The sequence below is a fragment of the Pelodiscus sinensis genome, chromosome 6, assembly GCF_052426305.1.
Source record: "Pelodiscus sinensis isolate ZL-2025 chromosome 6, ASM5242630v1, whole genome shotgun sequence".
NCBI lineage: Eukaryota > Metazoa > Chordata > Testudines > Trionychidae > Pelodiscus > Pelodiscus sinensis.
Window position 1 is genome coordinate 71,412,816 of NC_143057.1, and position 25,994 is coordinate 71,438,809.

General features: G+C 39.9%; 1 protein-coding gene across 2 annotated transcripts in view; it reads right to left on the reverse strand.

Annotated features, from left to right (window-relative positions):
* Positions 1-287: 287 nt before the first annotated feature.
* Positions 288-25,994, reverse strand: part of LOC102462658 (endoplasmic reticulum aminopeptidase 2-like) — a 45,875-nt gene continuing 20,168 nt past the window's right edge. For both annotated transcript variants that reach the window (XM_089779314.1, XM_006118685.5), the window contains exons 6-19: positions 25,514-25,668; positions 23,303-23,416; positions 23,086-23,217; positions 17,927-18,058; positions 15,805-15,873; positions 13,687-13,865; positions 13,514-13,593; positions 12,294-12,477; positions 10,528-10,684; positions 10,053-10,237; positions 8,855-9,019; positions 7,436-7,576; positions 5,987-6,068; positions 288-1,872 (exon numbers count right to left, since the gene is read on the reverse strand). In XM_089779314.1, the coding sequence (XP_089635440.1) occupies positions 1,726-1,872; positions 5,987-6,068; positions 7,436-7,576; positions 8,855-9,019; positions 10,053-10,237; positions 10,528-10,684; positions 12,294-12,477; positions 13,514-13,593; positions 13,687-13,865; positions 15,805-15,873; positions 17,927-18,058; positions 23,086-23,217; positions 23,303-23,416; positions 25,514-25,668 (1,922 nt within the window). In that variant the 3' untranslated portion in view covers positions 288-1,725. The remainder of the gene's footprint in view (positions 1,873-5,986; positions 6,069-7,435; positions 7,577-8,854; positions 9,020-10,052; positions 10,238-10,527; positions 10,685-12,293; positions 12,478-13,513; positions 13,594-13,686; positions 13,866-15,804; positions 15,874-17,926; positions 18,059-23,085; positions 23,218-23,302; positions 23,417-25,513; positions 25,669-25,994) is intronic.

Sequence of the window (25,994 nt, forward strand, 5' to 3'; positions counted from 1 at the left end):
AATAACTGATTTCACTACTGTTGCCATACATCTCTAAGGAATTTCTAGGCTCTGAGGAAAACTAATCCAGACAATATGAACCATTTCATATTGAAATATGGTTTTCATATATCACATACAAGTATATTTTTGTCTATTAAGAAGTATTAAGTGCAAGAACTTTTCTTTCAAGAAATCAGTAGCCCATAATGATTGTCTTGAAAATAAAACAACTAATCTGCAACCCAAACTAGCCAGTATTTCTAAGTTCAGCATCTACAAAGCAAATTAAATACATCACACTGGAATTATTTATTTATTTGTTTATTTTTAATTATGAACAATGTGTTTGACTTTGTACAAAAAGAAAGATGCCAACCTTCCCTCAGGGAAACCCAGTAAAACAGATCTGAGAAGAGGACTCATTCAGACAATGCTTCTCTATTAGAGTCACAGGAGTCACCAGCTCATGGCAGTTCCGCAGCTCAGTCAGGGCAAGTTTGAAAGTTGTACTGCTATAGCGCTGTTTACTGCTCATAGTCCAGTGCCACACTGGAAGTAGGAACTATAAGATGTGCGGACACAGTGTTCGGGAGTGATGATTCTCCGTATGTTTTAAGTTAAGACATGGTCCCCTGTATCATAGACAATTGCAGATTCCCCATCCTCACAACCTACAACTTCTCCTAATTTCCCCCATGAATGCACATGACAGTTCAGGACATAAGCCCAGAACCCCAGAAGTATTTAGGCACCTAACTATGGATTTCAACGATAGATAGGCATCCAAATAACTTTGAAGATCTGGGTGACAATCTCTGTTATCCAGTGGGCCTGGCACAGCAGTATGGTTTGGAGTCACTCATTAAATCTTGGGCCTTGAAAGAGAGAATGCCAACTAAAAGCCTTTAAAAAGGATCCTAAATTTGCTTCCCAAAGGATGTCATTCTTAAGGTTTGATTTTTAATAAAGCAATTTGTTCCATAGCACAGTCTCCAATATTATTTAAACACACAACAGTATTTTGTTTGTTTCATAGCTGAACGTTTCTCCCATACCTGTGAAATATTTTGGTCTCCTAAAAAAGTCTTTGATTTGTGATTTACTTAAGAGACAGGCAATTTCTATGTTAGAGGAGTCTAAAAAGAGTAGAAATATGCTTATTGTAAGGATTTAAAAAAACTAAGTTGTTCTCATCCATCATGAACCTTACACAGCATTTTCTCGTATACATTTCTTTTATTGCCAAGAAAGCTTTTTTAGAGAACAGAAAAAAATCTAACTCACAATAAGTTATGCACACAGTGGCAGGGCTAGGTTCTTTACAGCTGTTACGAAAAGTAACAGAAGGCATAAATTACGTGTGTGATAGAACCTGGGATGTCAAAAGTTAATTTTACACGCTTGTAAAATTAAAAATGCACATACTTGTGCATGCACACACATGCTCTTCCAAGTCTATAGCAATTCCTTCAATTGGCATAAACACCTAAATATCCAAACAGAATCACATATGAAGACAAACACAAAACCAATGTAAACATAGCAACCCACATTTCATAAAAATAAATGATCAGATGTCAGGAACATTTTCATTAAATGAACTGCATAATTCAATAAGACTGATGTTCAGTAAAGTTCTACAGCAATTATGCTCATGTTTTGAGGGAAAAAATCTAGTTTGAGTATAAATGTGTTATTTTAAAGCATGGAGTAGCACACTCTTTCATCTGATCTCAAGCAGCTTTACTTAAGATTCTCTAATATCCATTTCCTTAATGTAACTAAATTTCTCTCCAGCCATTTAATATTCTTCTCAATATTCTCCACTGCAGTATGGGGTGCTCTGAGCTGTGACACTTCCTCCTTCACAGATTCAAAAAACAACTTGACCTATAAAAATATCAATTAAAAAGATTATGGTCACATCTGAGAAGAAAATAATGATATTAGTTTCTATTTTCGAATATGGTTACTACAGCTATTGTGACACCTGTAAGTGTGACATCCCCCAACCATCTTGGCCAACAAATCAGAGACTGAACTGGTGACCTCCACGGCTACAAGCCTGAGCTTGCAATGCCTTGGACTAAAGAATCAAGGCTCACCAGGCAGAACCATAGCAAATACATATCTTCTGGGAATTTGGCACACTGGAGGGCCCATAACTAGACTGTGGGTTACAAAGGCATGCTACTTAAAGAAAACCAAGTGATAAATCCCTGTCCCAAGAGTTTATAACCTAAAAAAAGCTCTAGCGTGATGCAGTAGATGGTCTTATTATCCTAGACTATAACCTCAATTGAAATTGTGTTTGCTCTCACACATGCTGAACTTATTAAGGAAGAACAGGGCCCCCCCTTTGTGCCAGGCACTGCACAGAGTGGCAGACAGTCCCTGTCCCCAAAAGCTTAAAATCGATATAGACAAGTACAGGGCAGAGAAAGGGTTAGAACACCCAAGCACAGCAAACAATGAGATAAGAATGTGATACTAGGTCAAACCAAAGGTCTGTCTAGCCCAGTATCCTGTCCTCTGACAGTGGCCAATGCCAGGTACCCCAAAGGGAATGAACTGAACAGGTAATCATCAAGTGTTCCACCACCTGTCACTCATTCCCAGCTTCCAAAAAATAGAGGGTAGGGACGTCATTCCTGCCCATCCTGGCTAATAACCTTTGATGGATCTAGCTTCTGTGAATTTAGCTAGCTCTTTTTTGAACCTTATTATAGTCTTTGCCTTTACAACATCCATCAAATGGCAGGCATTCCATAGCCCTAATAATTTTTATTGTCATTTTCTTACCTTTCCAATTCCAAAATATCTTTTTTTGAGATGAGGCAACCACATCTGCATGCAGTATTCAAGATGTGGGTGTACCATGGATTTATATATAGGCAATTACAGGTAGTCCCCGGGTTACGTACAAGATAGGGACTGTAGGTTTGTTCTTAAGTTGAATTTGTATGTAAGTCGGAACTGGTACATATTTTGGGGGGAGGGGACGGGGAGCTGGAGTTAGGTGGAAAAGATCCTGATTCTCATACAACTTCCTTATTCTAAGAAAAACACATACTGTTTTGATATGAAGGTTTTTTTGGTTGATATTTTAATTAAAAATTGATCATAAGTTTCAGTGTTTCATGCTATATCCAAATCTTCCTTTTGGGGTACCTGAAAGATCCCAGTTATTCATTTAATAGTCAGAATCTTTGTTTTTTATGACTAAAAAAAGTTTATTCAATGCATATTACTGTTCCAAATAGAATTTGCTACAGATGGTTCAGTGAAATGGGTATTAAGTGTAATCAATAGTCATTGGAGAGCACAGTGAAATATTGATACAATCAAAGCTGTTGTATTCTGCTGAGCAGAAAATGGAAATCCCTTCCTGTGAAGTGTGTGTATGAATTTATCCACAGGATTAATTTTAAAGAAAAATTCTGTGTTGGGAACAAGAGTTTAGCCACAGGTGGGTCCTCATTGTCCACTCACCCACTTTGCAACCAGACCCATCCCCTCGGGGCTTACCCTGCTCCGCTCCAGCCAGGGTGTGGGGCTGGGGCTTATCCCCTCTTCCCTTCTGCCCTGCTCCTCCCCATTCTTGCCCACCCACACCACTGGGCAATTTTTCAGCTTCACCTCTGCCAGGCTGGAAGGGACTTGTTAATTTCACATGACACTAGCAAGATACTTGTAGCTCTAGTGCTGAAGAGGGAAAGAGCTGTTGCTCCCAAGGTGGGGACTGTAATACAATGGGTCTCACTGCCTGCTGCTCCTGCTGTTCCCTAGGAAATTAATTTTTCCGCTCTGGGGTGCCCCCTTTTGGCTGGTGTCTTGTTCCCCCCAGCAGACCCGCGTCCTCCGCGGTGAGAAAAGCCGCTCCACATCTCCCTGGTCTGCTGGGGGAGGGGGGCACTAGCTCCGCGTCTCCCTGGTCTACTGGGGGGAAGCGCCCCCCGCGCCGCCAGAAGTGGCGACAGTGGGGGAGGCACCCCGCACTAGCTGCCCCCCTCCCCCGTTTGTAACTAGGGATCCGACGTAAGTTGGATTGATGTAATCTGGGGACTGCATGTATAATCTACTTTGGACTTAACTATCTACTTTGGACTTAACTATCTTAAGAAGTTCTGTATCATTGCAAATTTTGTCGTTTCACTGTGTACCCCCTTTCTCCAGATCATTTATGAATATGTTCAAAAGGACTGTTCCCACTACAGATCCCTGTGGGACACCACTAATTACATCTCTCTGTTGTGAAAACTGATCATGTATTTCTACCCAGTGTTTTCTATCTTTCAACCAGCTATCAATCCATGAGAGAACCTTCCCTCTTATCCTATTAGAGAAGCCGATTTAAAGGATAGGTTACAAACTACAGTTAGTAGTTCTGCAATTTCACAGAACTCTTGGATGAATATATCTGGTCCCGGTGACTTTCTGTTCAGTTTATCAATTTCTTCCAAAGTCCCCTCTAATGACACTTGAATCTGGGACAGTTTCTCATATTTGTCACCTAAAAAGAGAGTGGCTCAGGTTTGGAAATCTCCCTCACATCCTTAGCTGTGAAGACTGATGCAAAAAATTCACTTTGTCTCTTGACAATTATCTTATCGTTCTTGAATGCTCCTTTAGCATCTCTATCACCCAATGTCCCCACTGGTTGTTTAGCAGGCTTCCTGCTTCAGATGTACATAAAAAATTGCTATTACTTATTGAATATTTGACTAGCTGTTTTTTCAAATTCTTTTTTACCTTCCTAATTATATTTTGAAGGCAGAAAATTAACTGTTTTGTGCAATCAATATTTTGGAGGGGAGGGAGGAGAGAGTGCTGGAGATCATGCCAAAAGCAAAGCCTCAGTATAGATTTAAAAAGAACCACGTTACATTTCTGAAACACTGATGGAAATCCACATTCAGGACTCAATACTCTATTGATTTCAAAGGTGCATGATCAGGCTAAATTGACGTGTAAAGGACCACACAGCCCGAAAGTGTCGTTTGCGACCACCACCCAATTTATTATAACATGCATGGGGGTGATAACCCCGACACGGTCTTGCGTCTAGGAACGAAAACCCCAGCCTCCCGGTACTTTCCAAAGAGGCACAGTTTGCAAGTCACACGTGCCCAGCTGCGGGGCTTGTTTCGCTCTGGAGGATGGAGTAGGGGGGTTCGGGCCCTCCCTCTCTCCGAATCCCGGCCCAGGGCCCTAAGGCAGGGATCACCTATCCCTGCTCAGCGGTTGGGGTATTGCCCCTAAACCCACACGCTCACGGGCTCCACAACCCTGCCCTGGGCCACCTCCTAATCCGTCTCCCTAGGGGCAGGTCCACTCTGGCCCCCCCTGCTCACTGTTTGCCCACCCCAGCGTCTCTCCGTCTCTCCACCCCTTTCCTGGCTGGCAAAACGCCCTTTTCAGTCTCCCTCCATCGGGGCTCTCGGCATCATTGCCTCTGCGACTCGGAGTCGCTCCCTGGTGGCGTCGTCGGCTCGTGCTCCTGAGCCGTTGGGGACATCATCTGCCCGCAACTCCCGGGTGCCCTCTGCCGCCGCTTTATGCTCCCCGCGGCTCCCGGGTCCAGTCTGGGGGGCGTTGCCTGGCCCTGTGCCCCCCTGACGGACCTGCGCTCCCCCCTGGATCCCGCATGCCCCTCACCCCGAGCGCGGGGCGGGAGCGCCCCGTCACATGACATATTTAAAGTTTTCTCATCCTGGGGTTCACTCAATACTTGGGCATGCAATCCTCTTATAGTTCCTCCCACAGCATCTACCGGGGAGTGGAGATAGCTCTTTATTGTACTTGGGACCGAAAGTACCCTGCCTCTTTCACAAATACAGTCTTTATACTTTGTAACACAAATATAATACAAATATAGGCTTTACACTAAGCATAGCATGCTGATGTAGTAAAAATCCAAAAACTCAAAATGCAGTAAGTACAACAATGATTTAAGTAGTAACGAGAATGCAAATGACACCTGTTTATTTTGGCTTAGACTCACCTCTTCCAGCTCTTGCTTTGAAGAAAACTGTGCTGTTGCTCCAACTATAATTGATCTCATTGAGAAGGACCCCAGAGGAAATCTGAAGAAAAGAGAAGAAAATTACAGCCCTTTTAAATGTATCTTCATGTAAAATGTTAATAGCAATAAACACAATCTATTGCAATATATGTTGATATCAGTTCAGGCTTGTGGTAGATTGTAAATATTATGCTGCACTGCCACAAAAGAGAGGGGTTCAATTTCTCCTCTTGGTCTCTTGTGAGCTGAGCTATCAAGGGCTCTAAGGGTGTAGCCCTAGTGAACGATGTGCCTAGTATTTCCTCTCTTTCCTGTAAAATCCCATTACGCATTCCTGTGCGTCTACTGTTGGGAACTTCCCACAGTTTTTTCTCCAAGCTTTTGATGGTAGCAGTACTGATCTACAGCTGTTCCCTTATTAGCAGAGTTGTCAAAAGGCTGCTTCAGCCCTATCTTCCACTGATCCAAAGAGAGGGATGGCAAGTGGATTCCCATAGTCACACAATCTAGAGCCCCCTACCTATTCTCAACCTAAACCCAACCCCACATGTAGTGGAATGTAGGAACCACTACACAGCTAGGCATGGAGTGTCTGGACTAGAGAGGTTTGAATAAATCAGATTTTGGATTGCTGACAACGGATAGATTTTTAAAGTTGTTTTAAATGAAAACATCTGAATATTTTGTGTCACAAATGTGAAAAACAAAGAGCTTTGTTTTTTCCTAAATTTTTGTTGGGTTGGGATTTTTCGTTGTCAAAACAATTCACACAAATTTGTCAAACCTGCATTTTTCACCAAATTAAGTTTTGGCCAAAAAGTTTCTCCAGCACAAGACTGGACCCAGTGTACTAACTTGCACATTTTCACTACACCTCTTTTGAAAAGGTTTTTTATTCATGGTTCTCCAGCTAGTGGAAACCTGTTCCTAAATACCTGCTCTGCAGCTGGCAATATGCAACTGCCTCTGTAACCTTTTTATTGTTTCCTTATTTCACTGGGATAGTCTCTACAATGCATGATTTGAGCACAACTTTTCATCCTATAGTTCTCTAGTTTAGTTTAATCTCAGTACCAACAATGCTGAGATAGATAACTTGTTAAGAAGAATTACAGATGCTTGCTCATCTTTTTTACATTTTTCAAAAAAATCCTCAAAAGTTATAATTCAGTATAACAGAAACTCAACACTTATATAGCATTTTCCATTCATAGATCTCAGTAGGAGATCTAAGCTGGTTAAGAATTATTCTCCTTTTTCAAATGAGAAACTAAATCATGAAACAGTGAAGTTCCTTGCCCAATGTAACACACTGTATCTGCAGCAGAGCTGAGACTACAATCTACCACTCTTGACTTTCAGGCCTATGATCTAAACTTGCTGTTTCCAATAAAAACAAACCAGTTTTTGGCAGTTACAAATACTAACTTTTCTAGCATTTTGCTCCAATTTTTCTTTACAAATCTCCATGCAAGTTGTTGTCCAGCTGGATTTGTGCTGACACTATAAATAACTGATGGCAGGTCTTGAGTCTTGATTGTATGTCCCTCCATTGCAAGCTCCAGCAACCTAAAGCATCAAAAAATATCCCCAGGAAACCAAAAAAGATTAAATTAGATATCTTTATATGCCTACATGATACCAAGTTTTGAAAGATCAAGCCTCTAATGTGAGTTTACCCAGGATAAAAATTATTTCTTGTTTAACTTGCACTTACAGAAAATTGATTTGTGCAACTTCAACAAGTAGTCCTGTGGTACATTAGGGACTAACAAATATACATGGTGACACTTAAGCTCATCTCATTTGAAGATACTACATATATCTGTTAGTCTCTAAGGGTACGTCTATACAGCAGAGCTAAAGTCGAATTAAGCTACGCAACTTCAGCTACGTCAATTGTGTAGCTTAAGTCGAAAAAGATTAATTTGGCTTTTGGCGCTGTCTAAACAGCAGGAAGTTGAAGGAAGAACACTTTTCTTTCAACTTCCTTTACTCCTCATGAAATGTGAGTTACCATGAGTTGGATTGAGAAGTTCTCCAACTCGACATTATTTCAAAATAAAGGCTTGTACAGTAGGCACGCACTATGTTATTTCAGAATAATGTCAGTTATTCCAAAATAACGCTGCTGTGTAAACATACCCTGAGGTGCCACTGGACTACTCATTGTTTTTAAATAAAGACTAACATGGCTACCCCTCTGAGATGTCTCTTTTTCAGTTTTATCTCTAGCATTATGAAACGCTTCAAGGGCTCATAGCTACTGGCTATCTACAACCCGACACCAGGTTGGAACGCTTATTCCCTTGGACCAGTGGCTCAGAATAAGAGGATAGATGAAGACTGATTCCTCCTGTTCATTCTCTTAACTATCATAATGGAGATCAAATATAATAGGTAAAAAAAGATGTATCCAGTCTGTGACTTTTCATAAGGGATTTGTTTAGGGACAAATGACTGTGTATCACTTAGAATATCATTATTCCTCTGTTGTTTGTAGTGTTGCTGTATCCAGACATTAGAGAGACTAGGGGGGGTGAAGTAATAGCTTTACAGGATCAACTTCCATGGTGGGAGGACGGGGTGAGAAAAGCCTGTTTCTTTCACTGAGAGAAGTTGATTCAATAAAAAAATATTATCACGCCCACCTTGCCTCTTATTCCTCATGGTTATGCTCAGAAATCAAGCTATATACATACAAAACAAGTAAAATGTATCAAGCATCTACAGCTTTCATATGAGTAGGCTTTAGTTAGTTCATTCTGAGATTCATGATCACCAATTTAACTATGCATTGAAGAAGAGTATGAGAATAAACTGTCATCCACATATAACAGATCCTACCTTGTTAGTTTTGCATCATCTTTGCAGCTTGCCAAAGCTGAACAGATCTTACTCTGTTCAGCACCTGACATGGACACTTTATACCTCTCCAAAAGGAAATTCCAGCCATCAGCTGTTTTAGATCCAACAGAATATACAGTCTCCATGACATCAGAAGGAACATTACTGAATAAAGAATATGAGAAATAAAGTTATTCAGATTTGTGATGTAGAGTTTTTAATTATTGAATTAACATCAATTAAATGGCTGAAAAAGCAGGCCCTGATCTTACAATGGAACAGACCGACATACACCCCCCCCCCTCCTGTGGAGTCCACTTGACATCAATGGAATTTTGGAGGGGTCTGCACTTGGGGATTCCATTGAAAGATCAGGGCCAGTATGGGTCTTTTTTTTTTTTTTCAAATGAAGGACTATACCTTCCTCTACGTTTATATAATAATTTTCACACTTCAAGTGGTACCAGAAACCACTAACAACAATGGAGTGGGAGGAAAACGGTCTCCTAGATCTGTGTCTGGTCCAGTCAGTAAACAGGATAGCCAGCCAGAATGAGCAAGTATGGGTCACCTGACAATACAATGTATATAACACTTTCATTCTAGAACACAAGATTTTCTGTTACTGTTTCATTTCAGGAAACTGTTTCCTATTTAGAATAGTAATAGAAATGTAGCCGTGTTAGTCTGGTGTAACTGAAGCAAAATGCAGGACTATGTAGCACTTTAGAGACTAACAAGATGGTTTATTAGATGATGAGCTTTCGTGGGCCAGACCCACTTCCTCAGATCAAATAGTGGAAGAAAATAGTCACAACCATATATACCAAAGGATACAATTAAAAAAATGAACACATATGAAAAGGACAAATCACATTTCAGAACAGAAGGGAGATGCGGGGGGGAAGGAAAGTAAGTATCTGTGAGTTAATGATATTAGAGGGGGGGAAAGTTAGATGTTTGTGAGCTAATGGTATTAGAGGTGATAATTGGGGAAGCTAACTTGGTAATGGGTAAGGTAGTTGGGGTCTTTGTTCAATCCCCCCGGAGAGTGTCGAATTTTAACATGAATGACAGTTTCCTATTTAGTTTACAATAAATTATTTTTTCTCTAAATCTTATATTGGAGAAGAACCAAAAAATACAGTAAAAGAAGCCTAAGCAAAAAGGAATATTAGGAAGAACAGAAATTACTTACGTTAAATTTCCTCCAGATATCATCCACTTTCTGAAAATCTCATTTGCCTTTTGAACACAGGGAAGATACTCCAGGTCACATGCAAGCTCAAGGAGATGAGAACGAAGCATTCTATCAGAAACAGAGCCCTCATCACTCCAAGTCTGACTGTCAATCACCAGCTTAAAATGCTGCAGGATGTAATGCTGCAGAGAGAACATGGCACAGTTCATTTACAGAAGGGAAATCTGCAATCTTTAGCATACTCCAAACTTCTGATAAAAGCAATAAACTGCATTTAGAGCAGTGTTTCCATAAATGTATCAAAATATATATAGTTATATTAACAGGTAACCACTGTTCTAGTTACAAAGAAAGTGGCATCCATCTTGCATCTCTTCAGTTTCATCAAGAACTATCATCAAACCAAATACGAGTTAAAGTTAATGAATAAATGCATGCATAAAACTACATGATTACAATCTTAATAGTGAACCTTGAGGTTTTCTGTGACATCAGAAATATTTCTTCTCTCCATCATGTGATAGATCACTTGTAGGTAACCCACGCCTTGCAGAAGTACTATGTTACTGGACTCATGTTGAAGATACCGTGTCAGATCAAGAGCTCTATCCAGAGACAGCCTTCCTGCACTGATAAAGAGGTTGTTTGAAATAATTAATGTCTTTCTAATGCTATACTAAGAAGAATAAAGGGGTGGCATTGTTATTAGTGATATTTGTTACCTAAAGAGCAACACAGATGTACACAGAGTGCAAAGTACGCGCAGGTGGATTCCTGCCACAAGAACCTAGCCTGTGCTCAACACAACTATGTGTAGTGGATCCTTCTCTAGGGGCTAGTTACCTAGATGAAGCCCGGCATTCAGGGAGAAAGAGAAAGTAGTGTTGGGACCCAGAAGAATAGGTGACTGCCCTTCCAGAGGACTGGAAGAGTGGAGGAGTATCTATATCTTTGCAACAGCTGGAGTCCTCTTTCACATAGGCTGGGCTAGCACCCTCCCACCCAAGGGTTCTGAAAAGGACAAGAGTTCCTCATGACCCACTGTGGGCATTATGCTAGTTGTCCTATTTCCTTGGGAGCTGGGAAGAAATGTTTCCCTCACTACCAGAACGGCCAAGGTGAGTAGAGGGTGGCCATGGTTTGCTTTCCCCACAGTGGATCTGAGACTGGTAGGGTTGGGTAGAGTTAGGTTCTAATGTTGCAACCTACTATGTAAAACTTGTGGCAGACATCCAGTGCGGGCACTCACTATGGAAGGATAATGTCACTGGATAAAGTTGATTGGATTTTTTTTTAAAAGAAGCAAGGGAAACATTTTTTTAAGGCAGTCAAGGAAGGGGAACATACAGCTCCTATATCTGGCAAAGTGAGGAGCCAACTATCCTCCCTCTGTATCCCTCCCTTTAATCCTCTTATGAGTAGAACATGAAAGAGTCCCCACAGCAGGACAGCTGGGAGCCAGTTGGGAACTATAGGTGATTAAAGAAAGGATGAGCTGCACTGTACAATGTATTGCCAGGTACTCCTGGATATTTTAAGTGAACAAAGCTGTGGCCTTGTTTAACTACATGCATTGCCTCCCTTGCCTTTCTTCCAGTGGTATGGTGTGCTTAGTGCTCATGCCAGGGTATGAAGGACCAGCGTGCCAGATGTCTCTCTGCACATATCCTGCACAGGACCTATTCTCTGCAATAATCCCTGCATGCAGAGGACTGTGTGACTACTCCTTCAAGGCACCTACGGGGGTTGAAAATCGCTTCAATCCAAGCAGTGGAGACAGAACCTCCTTATAAATCTTAACAAAATCCCAATTTTCAATGTTCTTTTGAGGCCTCCTTTCCCTTTTTTATATCATTTAAAATAATGTCACCATGTGTGATTAGGCTTAGACATTACGGGTGGGGGAGCAGGCAGGAGAGAAAAATGATTTACACAGATCTCACTTGAAGACAACTACAGTGCTGCTCTGCATGGAGACATCACCAGCCTGTAGATGTGTGCCTTATTATAATTAACTGTTTTGTACAATCAAAGGCAAGGGTTCAGCTACACTAATAATAATAATAATCAGAGGGTGGGTGATAAAGAAATTTAGCTCAGAGAAGACAAATTTATCCTAGAGCAATTCAACATTCAAGGAGGGAGAGTCTTAAAATATTCAGCCCTTGAGGTCACAGGCTAAGTCCTGATAACTGCAAATTATGCCATAAGATTTTTTTTAAAAGGAACAATTATTACCTGACTAGCTGAAATGCATTGTGGATCAAATTGGCTCTGTCCTTGTAGCTGAAGAGGGTGTAGTTCTCATTCAAGAGTTTAATGATGGTGTCCCATCCATTTCCCTCATAATGCACTATATAATAGCCATTCATGTCCACATTGAATTTTATCCAACTGATATCTTCCTCCAGTTCTACAGTATCTGAAAGCAGAAAAAGTTTCTGAAACAGTTACACATTGTTAGTGATATTTTCTAACATGAGCAAAAATACTTTTAGGATATGTAAGCTTCAGAAAGGTTATTTGAAATCTATGGAAAGATTGTATGTCATTAAACCTCAAGCTCTTTTTACTAGTAGTAATTAATTAGTAACTTTCCAGAACATAAACCTAGTTGACACAATTAAATCTTAAAGCCAGACATTTATAGTATATGGTCATAGGCAATGGTTCTCATTTCATAAATGTTTTCTATAATTTTAACAACACATTTTAGCCAATTAAGTCTCTGTTCTTGGACACAGAGGTAGATCTAGGGATGTAAGCAACTAGTTGAATATCTGCTAAACATTATTTGTGGTGGTAATTTTGTATCCTGGGCCATTTTTGAAGTTTTAAAGTAACTCTAAGCATATCAGTTTTGAATTCCATTGGTCAGACCAGAGAGTTTGGAAATTTTAAGATCTTCTTTATTGTCATAAAAAAAATCTAACATTATGCGTAGTCTAAAATGGTGTCATGAAGGAACCCTGCAGCATTCCCAACTAATGCAGCCACAATTTTCAATTAACAAAAGTATAGGCAACCATGACAGTGCTCTCCAGATCCCTATGGGGTTTGTGTGTTCTGTGCCCCATCGCCTTCAGTGGAAATTCTGCTCAATTGAAGAACACAGAATTTGGCCCTTTCATGTATACATAGTAAATAAAACAATAATTATGATGAAACCTTTTCCAAAGGGAAAATAAGTTTTTACATTTCTGACACACTACTCTGGGTATATAGAAAAGCAGACAGGGTCACCTTAATCTTCATATTAAATATTTTATAGCAATATGACAACAAAAGGAACTGCTATTAACAGGGTTCTACTCTCCTAGAAGGTCCTGTATTTGTAACTACACTGGGATCAGGAATTTTTAAAAAATTATTATTAAGTGACTACAGCGTAAGCAGGAGCTGTAATAAAAAGGCATGACTACAGAACAAAAACAGGACATTGGCAAGTCAATCTATACCTGAGTGGTTCTTCAATAAATGCTTTCCAATACTTTTGGAGTGGCTTGTGATGTAGGTCAAGGGAACATGCCAGAGGAAGCTAAAAAGAAGAGAACAGTAAAATGAGACCAAAAACGTCAAAAAGCATTCAAATCAAATTCTACAAACATCATTAGCATGTATCTGCACTTACCCAATCTGCATTGAAGACCACTGAGGCTCATGTGGGAAAATGCCTTTCAAGAAACGTTCTTGTCTTATTTTGATTCTTTTTTTATTTTGTTCAACAATAATCAATGGAATTCCTTTCTGGAGTGTCCAGGTGTTCATTATCTCCGCGATATCAAAGTGTTCATCAACATAATATCTAAACTGAAAAGAGTGCAAAATAGAAAATTATTTACAGCAAGTACACTACCTTTCAGCTTTCGGATGATATTATCAATTGTTACTCTGAAGTCAAAAAGATCATAGTCCTTTGTTTTAAAATTACAGGCACATCCATGAAGTGTCTTAAGGAAAAAAATACAACTATTTTAGCAGTCTTTAGGCAAATGTGTATTTAATTTCAAGATAACTATAGTGAGACCAATTCTCCTCTGTTACACAAGTGTACATCAGGATTGCCTCCATTAATCTAAAACCATTGTAAGCAAAGGGTGAAACAGATTCACTCATTGCATCCTTATCACAAGATGCTCTAATGGCCCATTTAGAAGGCTGAACAAATTTCTCTACATAAGAAGCACTTGAACTGGAGATCATCCTAATACACTGGGCCTCCAGTGCTTCCAAGATGACAGCTAGTTCTGTAGGCACCACCGATCTGTGCTAGATCAGGTAGAACTCTCTGTCCTTCTAATTATATGTAACTTTTAGGCCTAATAGTGGAACAGCTGTTGGATCAGGTTCATCAGTATGTTTCAGTTGCATTGTACCTCAAAAATAATTAAAATAGCTGAAAACTTGGATTAACTGGCCATAGTAACAGAGTGGTCACAACATATCAGTGAATCTTGCCAAATATATATATTAAAAAATGGGAGCCACACAGTCCACTTTTCAAGGCTGGTGGGCCAGACCCCGCTGCAGGTGCATTAAGTTTCACATGAATCTTAAAAGAGGGACACCCCTAATTCCATTCCAGATGTACACCACGTATGTGGTTGCCCAATGGCATCTCCTGCTCAAAAGGCAGATTTATTACATCAGTGTTGATGTAGAGGACACACTGAGAATGCAAAGTCTACTCTTGATTTGGACAAAGATGATTCACCCACTCCCAAGAAAAACTGGAGTGAAGGGTACAAACAGCAACTCCCTGCTACTTATACCCAAAGGTAACTAACTCAGTCATGCTGAAACTTTAAAAAAAATAAACAGTGAAAAGTATATTGGATTTTTTTTGCATTGCTGCCAGTAAAACAGGTGCCCTTTCTTGTGTTTGTGTGCAGACACATACAGAAGCACACTCTAATCCTGTGGTGGGCAATAACCGGCTTAGGGGCTGGATGCAGTTCACCAAGGTTAGCCTCCTGCATGCCACCGGCACGGTATTTACCTGCACATCCACAGATATAGCTGCTTGAAGCTCACATTCCCTGCGGATCGCTGTTCCTAGCCAACAGGAACTGCAGGAAGCAGTGCAAACTCAGATGCCACTTCCTATAGCTCCCTTTGGCCAGAAATGGAGATCCCTGCAGAAAAATGGGTAAACAAAGTGCTGGTGACCTGCCAAGGGCTAATCTTGGTGAGCTGTATCTGCCTTATTGACCACTCCTGCTCTAATCTGATCATTTCACCATTAAAATACCGATATTTTCTAGCCTGGTTTCACAAGTGATAATATCCATGTCAGGCTGTATAATGATGTTCTATTACACGCACATTCCAAAGCCCTGGCTCAAGTCATTTGCTGTGATGATATCTGACAGTGGAACTCAGTGGGCCCTTTTAAATGGATTAGAAATCCTTGTTGACCTTTTATTGTCTCTTCCTTGTCTTTATTTCCTTATCCTTGCTGTTTTCCTCCCCCCAAGACCGGGGTTAGTATCTGCAGTTATTTAATTAATATTTTTATCACAGAGATAGCCTCATGATATCATATTTTAACACATATTTTATAAGAGATACAGATGAAGTGTAGATATACAATCTTATTCCATCCTACTTCAGCATAACCATGATACCTGTTAAACAGATACTGAAGCATCTGCTCAATAGAGAGCTACATTAAATTCCAAGGATTCAACTAATTATTTTTTTCTGAACTAGTCTAAAAAAGAGAAAGCAGATAGCAATATATACTCACTGCATTCTTAGCCACCTGACCTTTGCTGTAACAAAATTTACCAGATGTAAAGTCCTCTTCTGAACATGTCTGTAAAATACATATTTTAATAGAGGATTAGCAAATAATACTGAAAATACTAGTTACTATAGTTCTGATTTCTTAATTTTCATGTTAGCAGTTGTGTTATCCAGCAAGAGAAACATTCAGCCAGTTACAACACTTTAAAATGAGTTATTCCTACAAAAACACACTAACACTCTGAATCAAATCATCAAAACCTTCTGGTGAAATTTCACCCGGAAAAACATGAAATATGTCTCCCAAGTAATTTCTACTTCAAGTCACTCACATCCGGAATTTTGCATTTTATACCATGCCGTTAAGATCAGTAACTCACCTTTTAAGCTTGGTTCCACTCAGCTATTCACCCCAGCCACCAACAATAGTCCCACCTGTGCCTGTGAATTTTGATCTGCCTGGAACTTCAGACACTATAACTCAGTGATGGAACTGCCCTTTTCTGGTTGCCTAATCCTCATCTTCAGTTGCAGACTGACTCCAATAGAAATTTATGACTAAAGCTTCTTGATGTGAATAAACTTGACAATGCTCATAATCATGTCATTTTCAGAAACAGACAGAAGATACTGATTTGGTTGTTGGACATAATCTTTATAGATTTCACCGATTTTGTAGCAGACCAAAGCCAGTTTGCTTCCTCTCTCTCTCTCTCTCTCTTTTTGGTAATATGGTCTGGGTGTGTTGTACAGTCCCTCGTGGTTCTCCCATTTGTACTGAACATGTTCTCATTGTTTTTCTACTTGCCATTAAGTGATTTACTGCTTGGCTAATAATACTCAACTCTTTGCTGACTTGCCCTGGTTTGTATGAATACCCTTAGGTTGTAGAATTGAATATTGGGTAATTTTCCCCCCTTGAACTTGGCATATCCAACATGTGATGCTTCATTGTGTAATCTTGTCTATGAGTCTGGCCCCAGCCAAATACTTTGTTTAATGCATCTTCTGTTATAGTCACATGTAACAATGCAGACAGAAGTATTAGGAATAAAAAACCTTCATCAAATCAGTGGAATTATTCCAGGGATTGATCTGACCAGTGCACTAGATCCTGATCTAGTGAAAACGATCATAGTCTCATTGGCTTTGATGAAACTATGTTCATTTACAGCCACTGAGGAATAGGCCCATTGTCTTTTTGTCATCTAAGAAAGTTTACAAGATATGACCTTTCTTTTATTAAAAGATTTATTATGCGAAGGTTGTTATTCTCGCCTTTGAGACCTAAAGACTGGACTAATACAATGCTTTGTCTTCTGATCATTTCAACAAAGTCACACCAAACTAAGCTGATGAATAACCTTGAAGTAATGGTTTGTACGTATTGCTAATTCCTCCAAATTTGAAATTACTTCTTATACAATAGTAGTTCTTCTTGATTCAAAGGATGTACTGAGTTTATTATTGCTATACTAGTCTTCAGGGCATCACCTCAAAGTTGATTAATCTATTTATTGAATTTTTTTGCTCCTAATGTTACCTAATGTTATACAGTGAAATGAGGCTATTTTTTCTCACAACTCCACATCTTCTGTTATAGTCACATCATTGTACATGTAACAATGCAGACAGAAGCATTAGGAAAAAACAACCTTCATCAAGTCAGTGGAATTGTACCAGGGATTGATCCTAACTCCCCAAGGCAATGACTTTGATAGGAATTAGTCACAATCAATATACTCTTCCCTCGTGCAGCTCTCTGCTCTCTGGTGTTTCAGCCAATGTGCCTCTTAAATTTTAAATCTATTTGTATTTTGAAAACTATTTGCATTTTGAAAACATTTTCCCTAAGTCTCTAAGAGTTAAAAAGACTATTTATAAAGACTGACTTTCTAAACAGCTTTCCATTGACACAGATTACAAGAAAGACACTGGGTATAAAATGCACTCCGATACACAAAGACAACGTAAGAACTATGCATCATTGTGTCCTCAAAACAAGGCTTAAATGGGATTTAAATTGCATAGGCATTGTGCTTTCCATCTGCGTGGTGTAAAATGTCACCCCAGATGTATAGGAGTGCACTATATGTTAGCTAAAATAAAAGAAGGGAACTTACATTAGCTAAACTGTTCCACAGATCGTTATTCTTTGCATTCCTATAGCTGTGTTTCTTTAAGTAATGAATTATTCCATTCTGGAACACCTCTTCAGTCAGAAAGTTCCGCAGCATGTGCAAAATGCAAGCCCCCTGCAGATGATTTGACACAGTTAAATCAGCACATAAATTCCATCTGCCTTAACATAGTTATAGCTATTTCATGCAACAACGCAAAATCGTTAACACATGGAGAATTCTGAAAACACAAAAGGTGAAAAGTCAATAAATGACCACCAAGATGAAAGACCCCAAATTATTTCAAGATAATAGCTGCACACTAACTAAAGCACAGAGCCTGCACTGAGAATAGAAGGCGCAAAAGGCCCCAAACACCACAGAAGCACTGTGGTTTTGATGGCTGGACAGCTAAAGAGAGGGTATGAAAGGGGGATGCTGCATCACCTACGTATGGAAGAAATGGACTCAGCACTAGACCTTCCTAACCCAGTGTTTAGGGGAGGCTTTGCAGGCGGGTGAGGGAAGAGGTGTGATCCTGACCAGTGGATCTGTACTTAGGTGGAACTAGTGAACACAAACCCACATGCAGCAGGTGCACAGGGGATTATGAGCCTTATTCTAACCCAAATACTCAAGTAAGTCGTTGCAGATCTGCCCTTGTCCCACCAATAGGTTTCAGGTTGGATTCAGCTCCCACATCTCTCTCTATAGAAAATACTTTCCCCTTAGGGTTTAATTTATTGCTGATTTATGTCCCACTCTATTCCACGGACTTCACTGGGGGTATGTCTACACTACCCCGCTGTTCGAACTAGCGGGGTAATGTAGGCATACCGCACTTGCAAATGAAGCCCGGGATTTGAATTTCCCGGGCTTCATTTGCATAAGCGGGGAGCCGCCATTTTTAAAACCCCGCTGGTTCGAACCCCGTGCAGCGCGGCTACACGGGGCTCGAACTAGGTAGTTCGGACTAGGGTGCCTATTCCGAACTACCGGTACACCTCATTTCACGAGGAGTAACGGTAGTTCGGAATAGGAACCTAGTCCGAACTACCTAGTTCGAGCCCCGTGTAGCCGCGCTGCACGGGGTTCGAACCAGCGGGGATTTAAAAATGGCGGCTCCCCGCTTATGCAAATGAAGCCCGGGAAATTCAAATCCCGGGCTTCATTTGCAAGTGCGGTATGCCTACATTACCCTCCTAGTTCGAACTAGGAGGGTAGTGTAGACATACCCTGGGATTGTATGGAGTGTAAATCAACACAGAATGTGACTTCCAAAGTAATTGATGGGCCTAATATGACTGGACTTAATCTCCCTGGCCCATAAAGCAGTGACATGAGTTGTGACCTCAGATGAAATTACACACCCTGCTTGACATGAAACTCTTTCGGTCATCAGGCAAAAGGAGTTTAACTAGAAAGGGGGGAAAGAAGAAAGACAAACCTGATCAAAGGCTGAGCAACAATCTAAGCAGATATGTTCATCAGCATAAAAATAAATTCCCTTGACAATTCAAAATTACAGTGAACACATTTCTGAAAAATCCTAATGCTGGGACACCAGCAAGTCAGAGCCATAGGCCAATTCACTTGTGTGTAAATATTTAAAGAGAAATGCTAAGTGCAGCAAATTCACTTGACTGTTAATTTGTTTCAAAGGAAATATGAATGATATTATCTTCACTTTTCTGTAGCCTGTTGAATACTGTCGCAATACATTCTGTACATACCTGTACTTAATTAACGCTAGATCAAAATGTGTGCTAGTATTATGAGATTTTACTTGATGAAAACTAATGAAGGATTGTATTTACATTGTTTATCCATCACACCAAACTGGAGCTTTGTGAATGTAAAGATTGTTAACTTCAAAGCATGCCCACTTGTACTTGATAATAAAAATTATTAGATTCTGTTTGCATTTAATCAACAAAGGAATAAACCATGGTGTAAAAGAACATGCCCACGAGACTTCCTTCCATGGAAAGGGCACTAATAGGATGACTTCAGGGATTGATTCTGTATCTTTGAACTGTTCCAAATTCTAACAGGGGACTATACTGAGTAGGTGGACAGAGCGCTCCAGAATTACTTTGGGTAACTCTAAGGAACCGATTACTACAACTCTATTATCATTTTGAATTTGCAAATTTTGAGTCACCTGTTAATATATCTTACCTGCATTTACCTCTCAATAAATCTAATTTATTTTTCTTAGCTAATAAACCTTTAGTTAGGTGCTCACGTTGTTTTTGGTGTAAGATCGAGAGTATCAATTGACCTGGGAGAGATGACTGATCCTATTGAGATTAAGCATAACCTAACATGAGGTGATTTTTTGTTTTAATAACCTTTCTTCACAAAGTCTAGTTAGTCTGGGTGATAAGATACACTAGAGAGCCTAAGGGGACTGTTTGTGAGTCCATGGAGAGACTAATATAGTAATCCAGAAGTGCAAATTTGTTACTGGCTTGGTGAAATCTAATGACAGACTAGGCTACCAGTTTGGGAAATATGCCTCGTTTTCTGACCTAAACCTCACACACAGTGTGAACTATTTCAGACAGTGTTGTGGAGAGATTTTTTCTTTAACATAAAGGAAATCTAACAATGTAACAGAACATTATAGAACTCAAGTTGAAATTTGATCTCCCAACTTCTTCCTATTTTGCCTTCACTTTACACAAACATATGTTGTGGTGATTTTTTAGATAGTCAATAGGAAATGCCCTTTATCAAGATGCAGTGGGGAAGTTATAACAGGGTGTGCCAATTCAGGAGCTCTGTCACTCAAGTCTTCATCAGCATAGGTTACTTGGGACCTAACCTCAAGATCAATTAACTGAGTAGAGCTACAAGGCTAATTTGAGAGGGAAGCAACTCCACTTGTGGAGAACATACAATTGAGAGGGAGGAAGCACTGGAGGGAGATCTGAGAGCCAAGGTGCATAAGTCACCCATGGTAGCACACAGACAGTGCACCATCCTCTATGCTCCAACCAAAATTTTAACTGCTAAATGGAGTGTCCCTTCAGGTCGTCTCCCTGTCCTTCGGAGTGATCCCCCACATGCACCAGTTACTTATGCCTAGATGAACAGGACTGGGGCTAGCTCTGTTCCCTTCCCCAGAAGCAAGCAAGGGAGCTGGCTGCAGGAGTGTAAATACATAAAAACAAAACAGCAGGTGGTGGCCTGCTATGGTGTGCTAAAGGCCCTGACAGGACTCATAAGGAGACTACTGCTTGAGAGGAAGACATTAACTATATATATTGCAAATTGTTCAGACAGCCATCCCAAATAGATTACTATTTGATTAGCTTCTTAATTATTTTGGCTTCTTTCACAGTAGACAGATGATAAATTATAATCATTTGGCCAAGCATACAATTGTATTGTGACAACTAAATGCAGATCAACTATAACACTTCAGTGTGAGTAAAATGATAGATGTTAGGGCGTGTGGAAATAAAATATGACAATTCATATTTTCTCCTAGTATCAGCACCTTTTCTCACCAAGCTATAACTTACACAGAGACCACGAGATTAAATAAAAGAAACACTTATTTATTTTATCTATTACTAGGGGTCTAAGCCCCCTACTTGCTATGCTCGCCAACTCCCTGTCCCTGGGGGTAGGCAATCCCTAGTCTCCCCATCCCTCCTCACCCCTGGCTGCCAGGGAGGGGAGGGTCATCAATGTGGGGACAGAAGGAGCAGTACACGTGTTTCCCAGCAAGCTGATCTGGTGCAGAGACTCAGGCTACGTCTATACTGCAGGCTTTTAGCGCAAGAATGGCCGTTCTTGTGCAAAAACTTGTGGAGTGTCTACATTGCACGTGTGTTCTTGCTCAAGTAAATTTGCAGTAAAGCATCAGAAAAGAGGGCTTCTTGCGCAAGAGTTATTCCTCTCCCCACAAGGAATAAGCCCTCTTGCACAAGAGCTCTTGCGCAAGAAGGCAATGTGGACGGGCAACAAGGGTTTCTTGTGCAAGAAACCCCTATGGCTAAAATGGCCATCAGAGATTTCTTGTGCAAGAGAGCGTCCACACTGCCATGGATGCTCTTGCGCAAAAGCACATCTCTTGCACATAGCACATCTCTTGAACAACAGTACATTGCAGTGTTGACGTGCTTTTGCACAAGACGTTTTGCACAAGAAGCCTGCAGTGTAGACATAGCCTCAGGGTTTCCTCTTCTCCCCTATCTCCCACAGGAAGCTGGTGCTGGTGCACTAATCATGGGGGTGGGCACAAGGCTGGAGTGCCAGGCAGACAGCAGCCCGAGCATCTGGCCTGAGGCAGCCGGAGGCAGTGGCAGTTCCTCAGTGGGTCCCGCAACATCAGGGCCTAAGCGCAGTGAGGAGCCACTGCCGCCACCCCCAGCCCTCCTGCAGGGGAGCCGAGCGCCAGCAGGAAGCTCAGGGTGCCCTCCGAGGATGGCCGGGGGGAGACCTGGAGCCATAGCCACCTCTTCCTCCTCTGGGGACTCTGCCAAGGCTAGGGGGTGGGGTGACGCAGAGTGAGGTGATGATGACACTCTGCCACCTTGCAAGAATTTTTTTTTTAAATATATAGAGAGATGAGATTATTAAATGAAGAACTTTTAGAACAGATGAGAAACAACAGATGAAAATTTCATAGTCACTAAGAAAAATGGAGAGACATGCTGAATTCTCTCTCTATATAAACTTCGGGGCACAATCCTGCAATATGCAGCTCTCTGGATTACACAGTGCTGCACATTCCAACTGCAAGCAAAGTCAATGGGGAGAGAAAGATAATCAGGTTTTTTGCAAGAATTAAAGTTTAGGGCTCAATCCCATTCCCACCAAAATAAGCAGATATTTTGATATTTGTTACGATACTAGGGTATGAAAGTGCTTTTAGTCAAATTAATAAGGGATCGATCTTGCAAAGTGTTGCCATTCTTCTGGTGTCAGTGGAAGATAAAGGTACATAGCATCACTCAGTCTGAAGGGTCTTACTTGGTTTATTTTAATCCTATTCTCCCTTCCCCGATACATTTTGTTCTTTTATAAATGCAAGTTGTTAATATTATTTCAATGCCAAGTTTCCAGTCTATGCTACCCAAAACATTATAAACCAGTCATACAACTGAAAAAATTGCCATTACAATATGAATATGAAGCAGACTTACCTTGTCATATGACACAGTATCAAACATTTCCTTTATCTGTGTTGGGTTTTCTGCTTTTGAAGATATGGGGCGGGATGAGTTCATAGAGTCTCTTCCCATTGCTGCAAAGCAGGTACCTAACAAATAATCATTCTGGAAAATTAAAAATATGGTAAATACGTATTGGAAAAAGCATCTGGATTTATAAATGAAACAGGTTATAATTTACCATACATACCACCTGCAACTCAGGATATGTGGCATCAACAGATATAAATTCCATGTATCTAGCAAACCCTTCATTCAGCCAGATGTCATTCCACCATTCCATGGTAACCAGGTTACCAAACCACTAAAATGGATTAAAATAGAGTATAAGAAACAGATAAAGATAGAAAGGAATTAAGAAAAACTGTTAATCAAGAAATAAAATGTTCATGGCAGAAAAGAATAAAGAACTTGTACCCAAATGAATCAATAATATTACTTCTGACAGCAAGAATTTAAAAGATGGAAGTATGCCTGATTTCCAATTAATAGTTAAACACCTATTGTCAGTCACAAAAAGTTGATTAAATAAATTAACAATAAACCTATTGACACGTCCAAATTCTGGCAAGTGGTTTCCCATGTTCAGCATCACAACCCTAGTCTTCCCAAGACAGGATCTGGACGGAAGCCATTTTTTATTACGTAAAACAATGAGCCTACCACTCAGGAAATTGCTGTAAGCACTCAGAAAGTTATGCTATCGTTATCAGTGAAAGTCATTTTCTCATGTGTGGCAATAATGTGAATAAATACAAGACTCATTATAGTGCACTGTTCATTTATCACACCAAAGTCTTAATCCCCACTTTCTTTTTATTTAAATAAATAGTAAGGGGAATATATTGAATATGGCATACAGTTAGGAAAGCCATTACAAGAATAATACTTGAATCTATTTTTGAACATGAATACCTGTGACAAGAATCAGAGGGGTAGTCGTGTTAGTGTGAATCTGCATAAACAATTTCCACTACATGCATCTGATGAATTACTGGAATTTCCACTATATGCATCGGATGAAGTGGGTCTTTGCCCATGAAAGCTTATGCGCCAACAAATCTGTTAGTCCATAAGGTGCCATAGGACTTCTTGTTGTTTATGAATACCTGTGACATTCATTTTCTCTTTAAAATGTTTTGCTGATTTTATTTAAAAAAATGTTCTTAAGGCCAATCTTTGCTTGCCTTACTGATATGTATAGTTTGTCTAAAGTTAATGGGGCTACCTTTCGGAGTCAGGTGAGTAAGATTTGACTCAGCATTCAGAAACACAGTAAATAAGATAGTAGAGTATCTTATGAGATATATAGATATTTTCAGTATACTAGTTTAAATAATTAATTTTTGTATCTGCTACAGAAATTAACAATTGGAAATCTACACTGAACCTTAATAAATCAAACCTAGGCTAACTTATGAATTTAAGAAATCAGTTTTTAATGTGAATGCTTTATCATACTGTCACCAATTAATCTGAAGCCTCTTGACAAATGCATGCATATTAATTCCTTAAAATGCAGTTTTGCTCTGCAAAGTGACTATTCAAAAATGGAAATTTCCTACTCAATACACATGCACCTTGTGTTCAGAATCATAGTTTTCTAAATTTGCAAATATAAGGGTTTACAACTTTTGACACTTATTAATATTGCAGTGCCAATATAATCAAGAATTGGATTCTTTTCACTATGTAAATCATCATTTCAGAGAGGAAAAAGATCTGTGTGGTTATATAACAAGGTGAGTCAGCTCTAGCTTCAATTTCCACCTCTGTGACTGACTTTTTATGTTATTTTGGACAAGCAACATAAAGCACTGAGCACCCAAATTTCCGAACAACTTCAATGTCAGTGTGGGTGGTGAGTGATTCCGAAAGTCAGGCACTTAACTTCTGTTCAGCTCTGTTCCCCACTCGCTCAGAGAAAAAAAAAGTGCTAATACTTTCCCTATCTAATAAGGTTTCTGTGTGAATAGTATATTAATGATTGCAAAATGCATAAATGCTTTAGTGATGGGGGCCACTTAAGTAGACAGAATTTTTAACTGAGGCCAAACATTTACACTGGCAAAATCTTCTGAAATGAGCAGAATTTCACTGTTTCATTAAAGGCATAGTCTGCCCTTTATTAATGGTGATATTAAACAAAAAAGGAAGAAACTAGTTTAACACTCAGATGTCAGGGTGAGTTTGGAGAGCTAGGAATAAGAAAAAGATATCTTTTTCCCTTCTAAAATGAGCACTTTTAAGACTAACACATTAGAGACCACATACATGAAATCCATTATGCTGTTTAACACTGTCAATTTTTAGAGCAGAAATGCTGTTTTGATTAATATCTACAACACAGGTCCTTCGTGTCCTAATGTACATACACAATAGACTATCCAAACTAGACTACCTGATGAGCAAGTTCATGTCCTATCACCATGGTAACCCAAAGTTTGTCAGAAGCCGAAGAAGTCTCAGGATCATAAAGCAAAGATGTCTCTCTGTAGGTGGTCAGGCCCCAGTTCTCCATGGCTCCTGACTGAAAGTCAGGGACAGCAACAAGATCTGAAATATGCGTTGTAATGTAGCACATTTGAATCACTTTTCAAGTCTCACAGAGGAAATACTAAATGGAAGTGTCATTGCTATTAGTTTGATTTGGCTCCCGCTGAAATTGGTGGGAGTGCTGTATTGATTTCAATGGGATTTGATCAAGCCACACGTGAATCATGACAACCACATGCTTAAATAAAAAATGCTTTGATGGCCTATTGCCTTCAATAGCTACAGGAACTAACTTTCATATACAAAGGAAGTACTGCTTTACAGTGGTTCCTGCTGCCAAAAAAATGATCAAAAGTGAAGTATTTTCCTGGTATTGTATAAGTTCT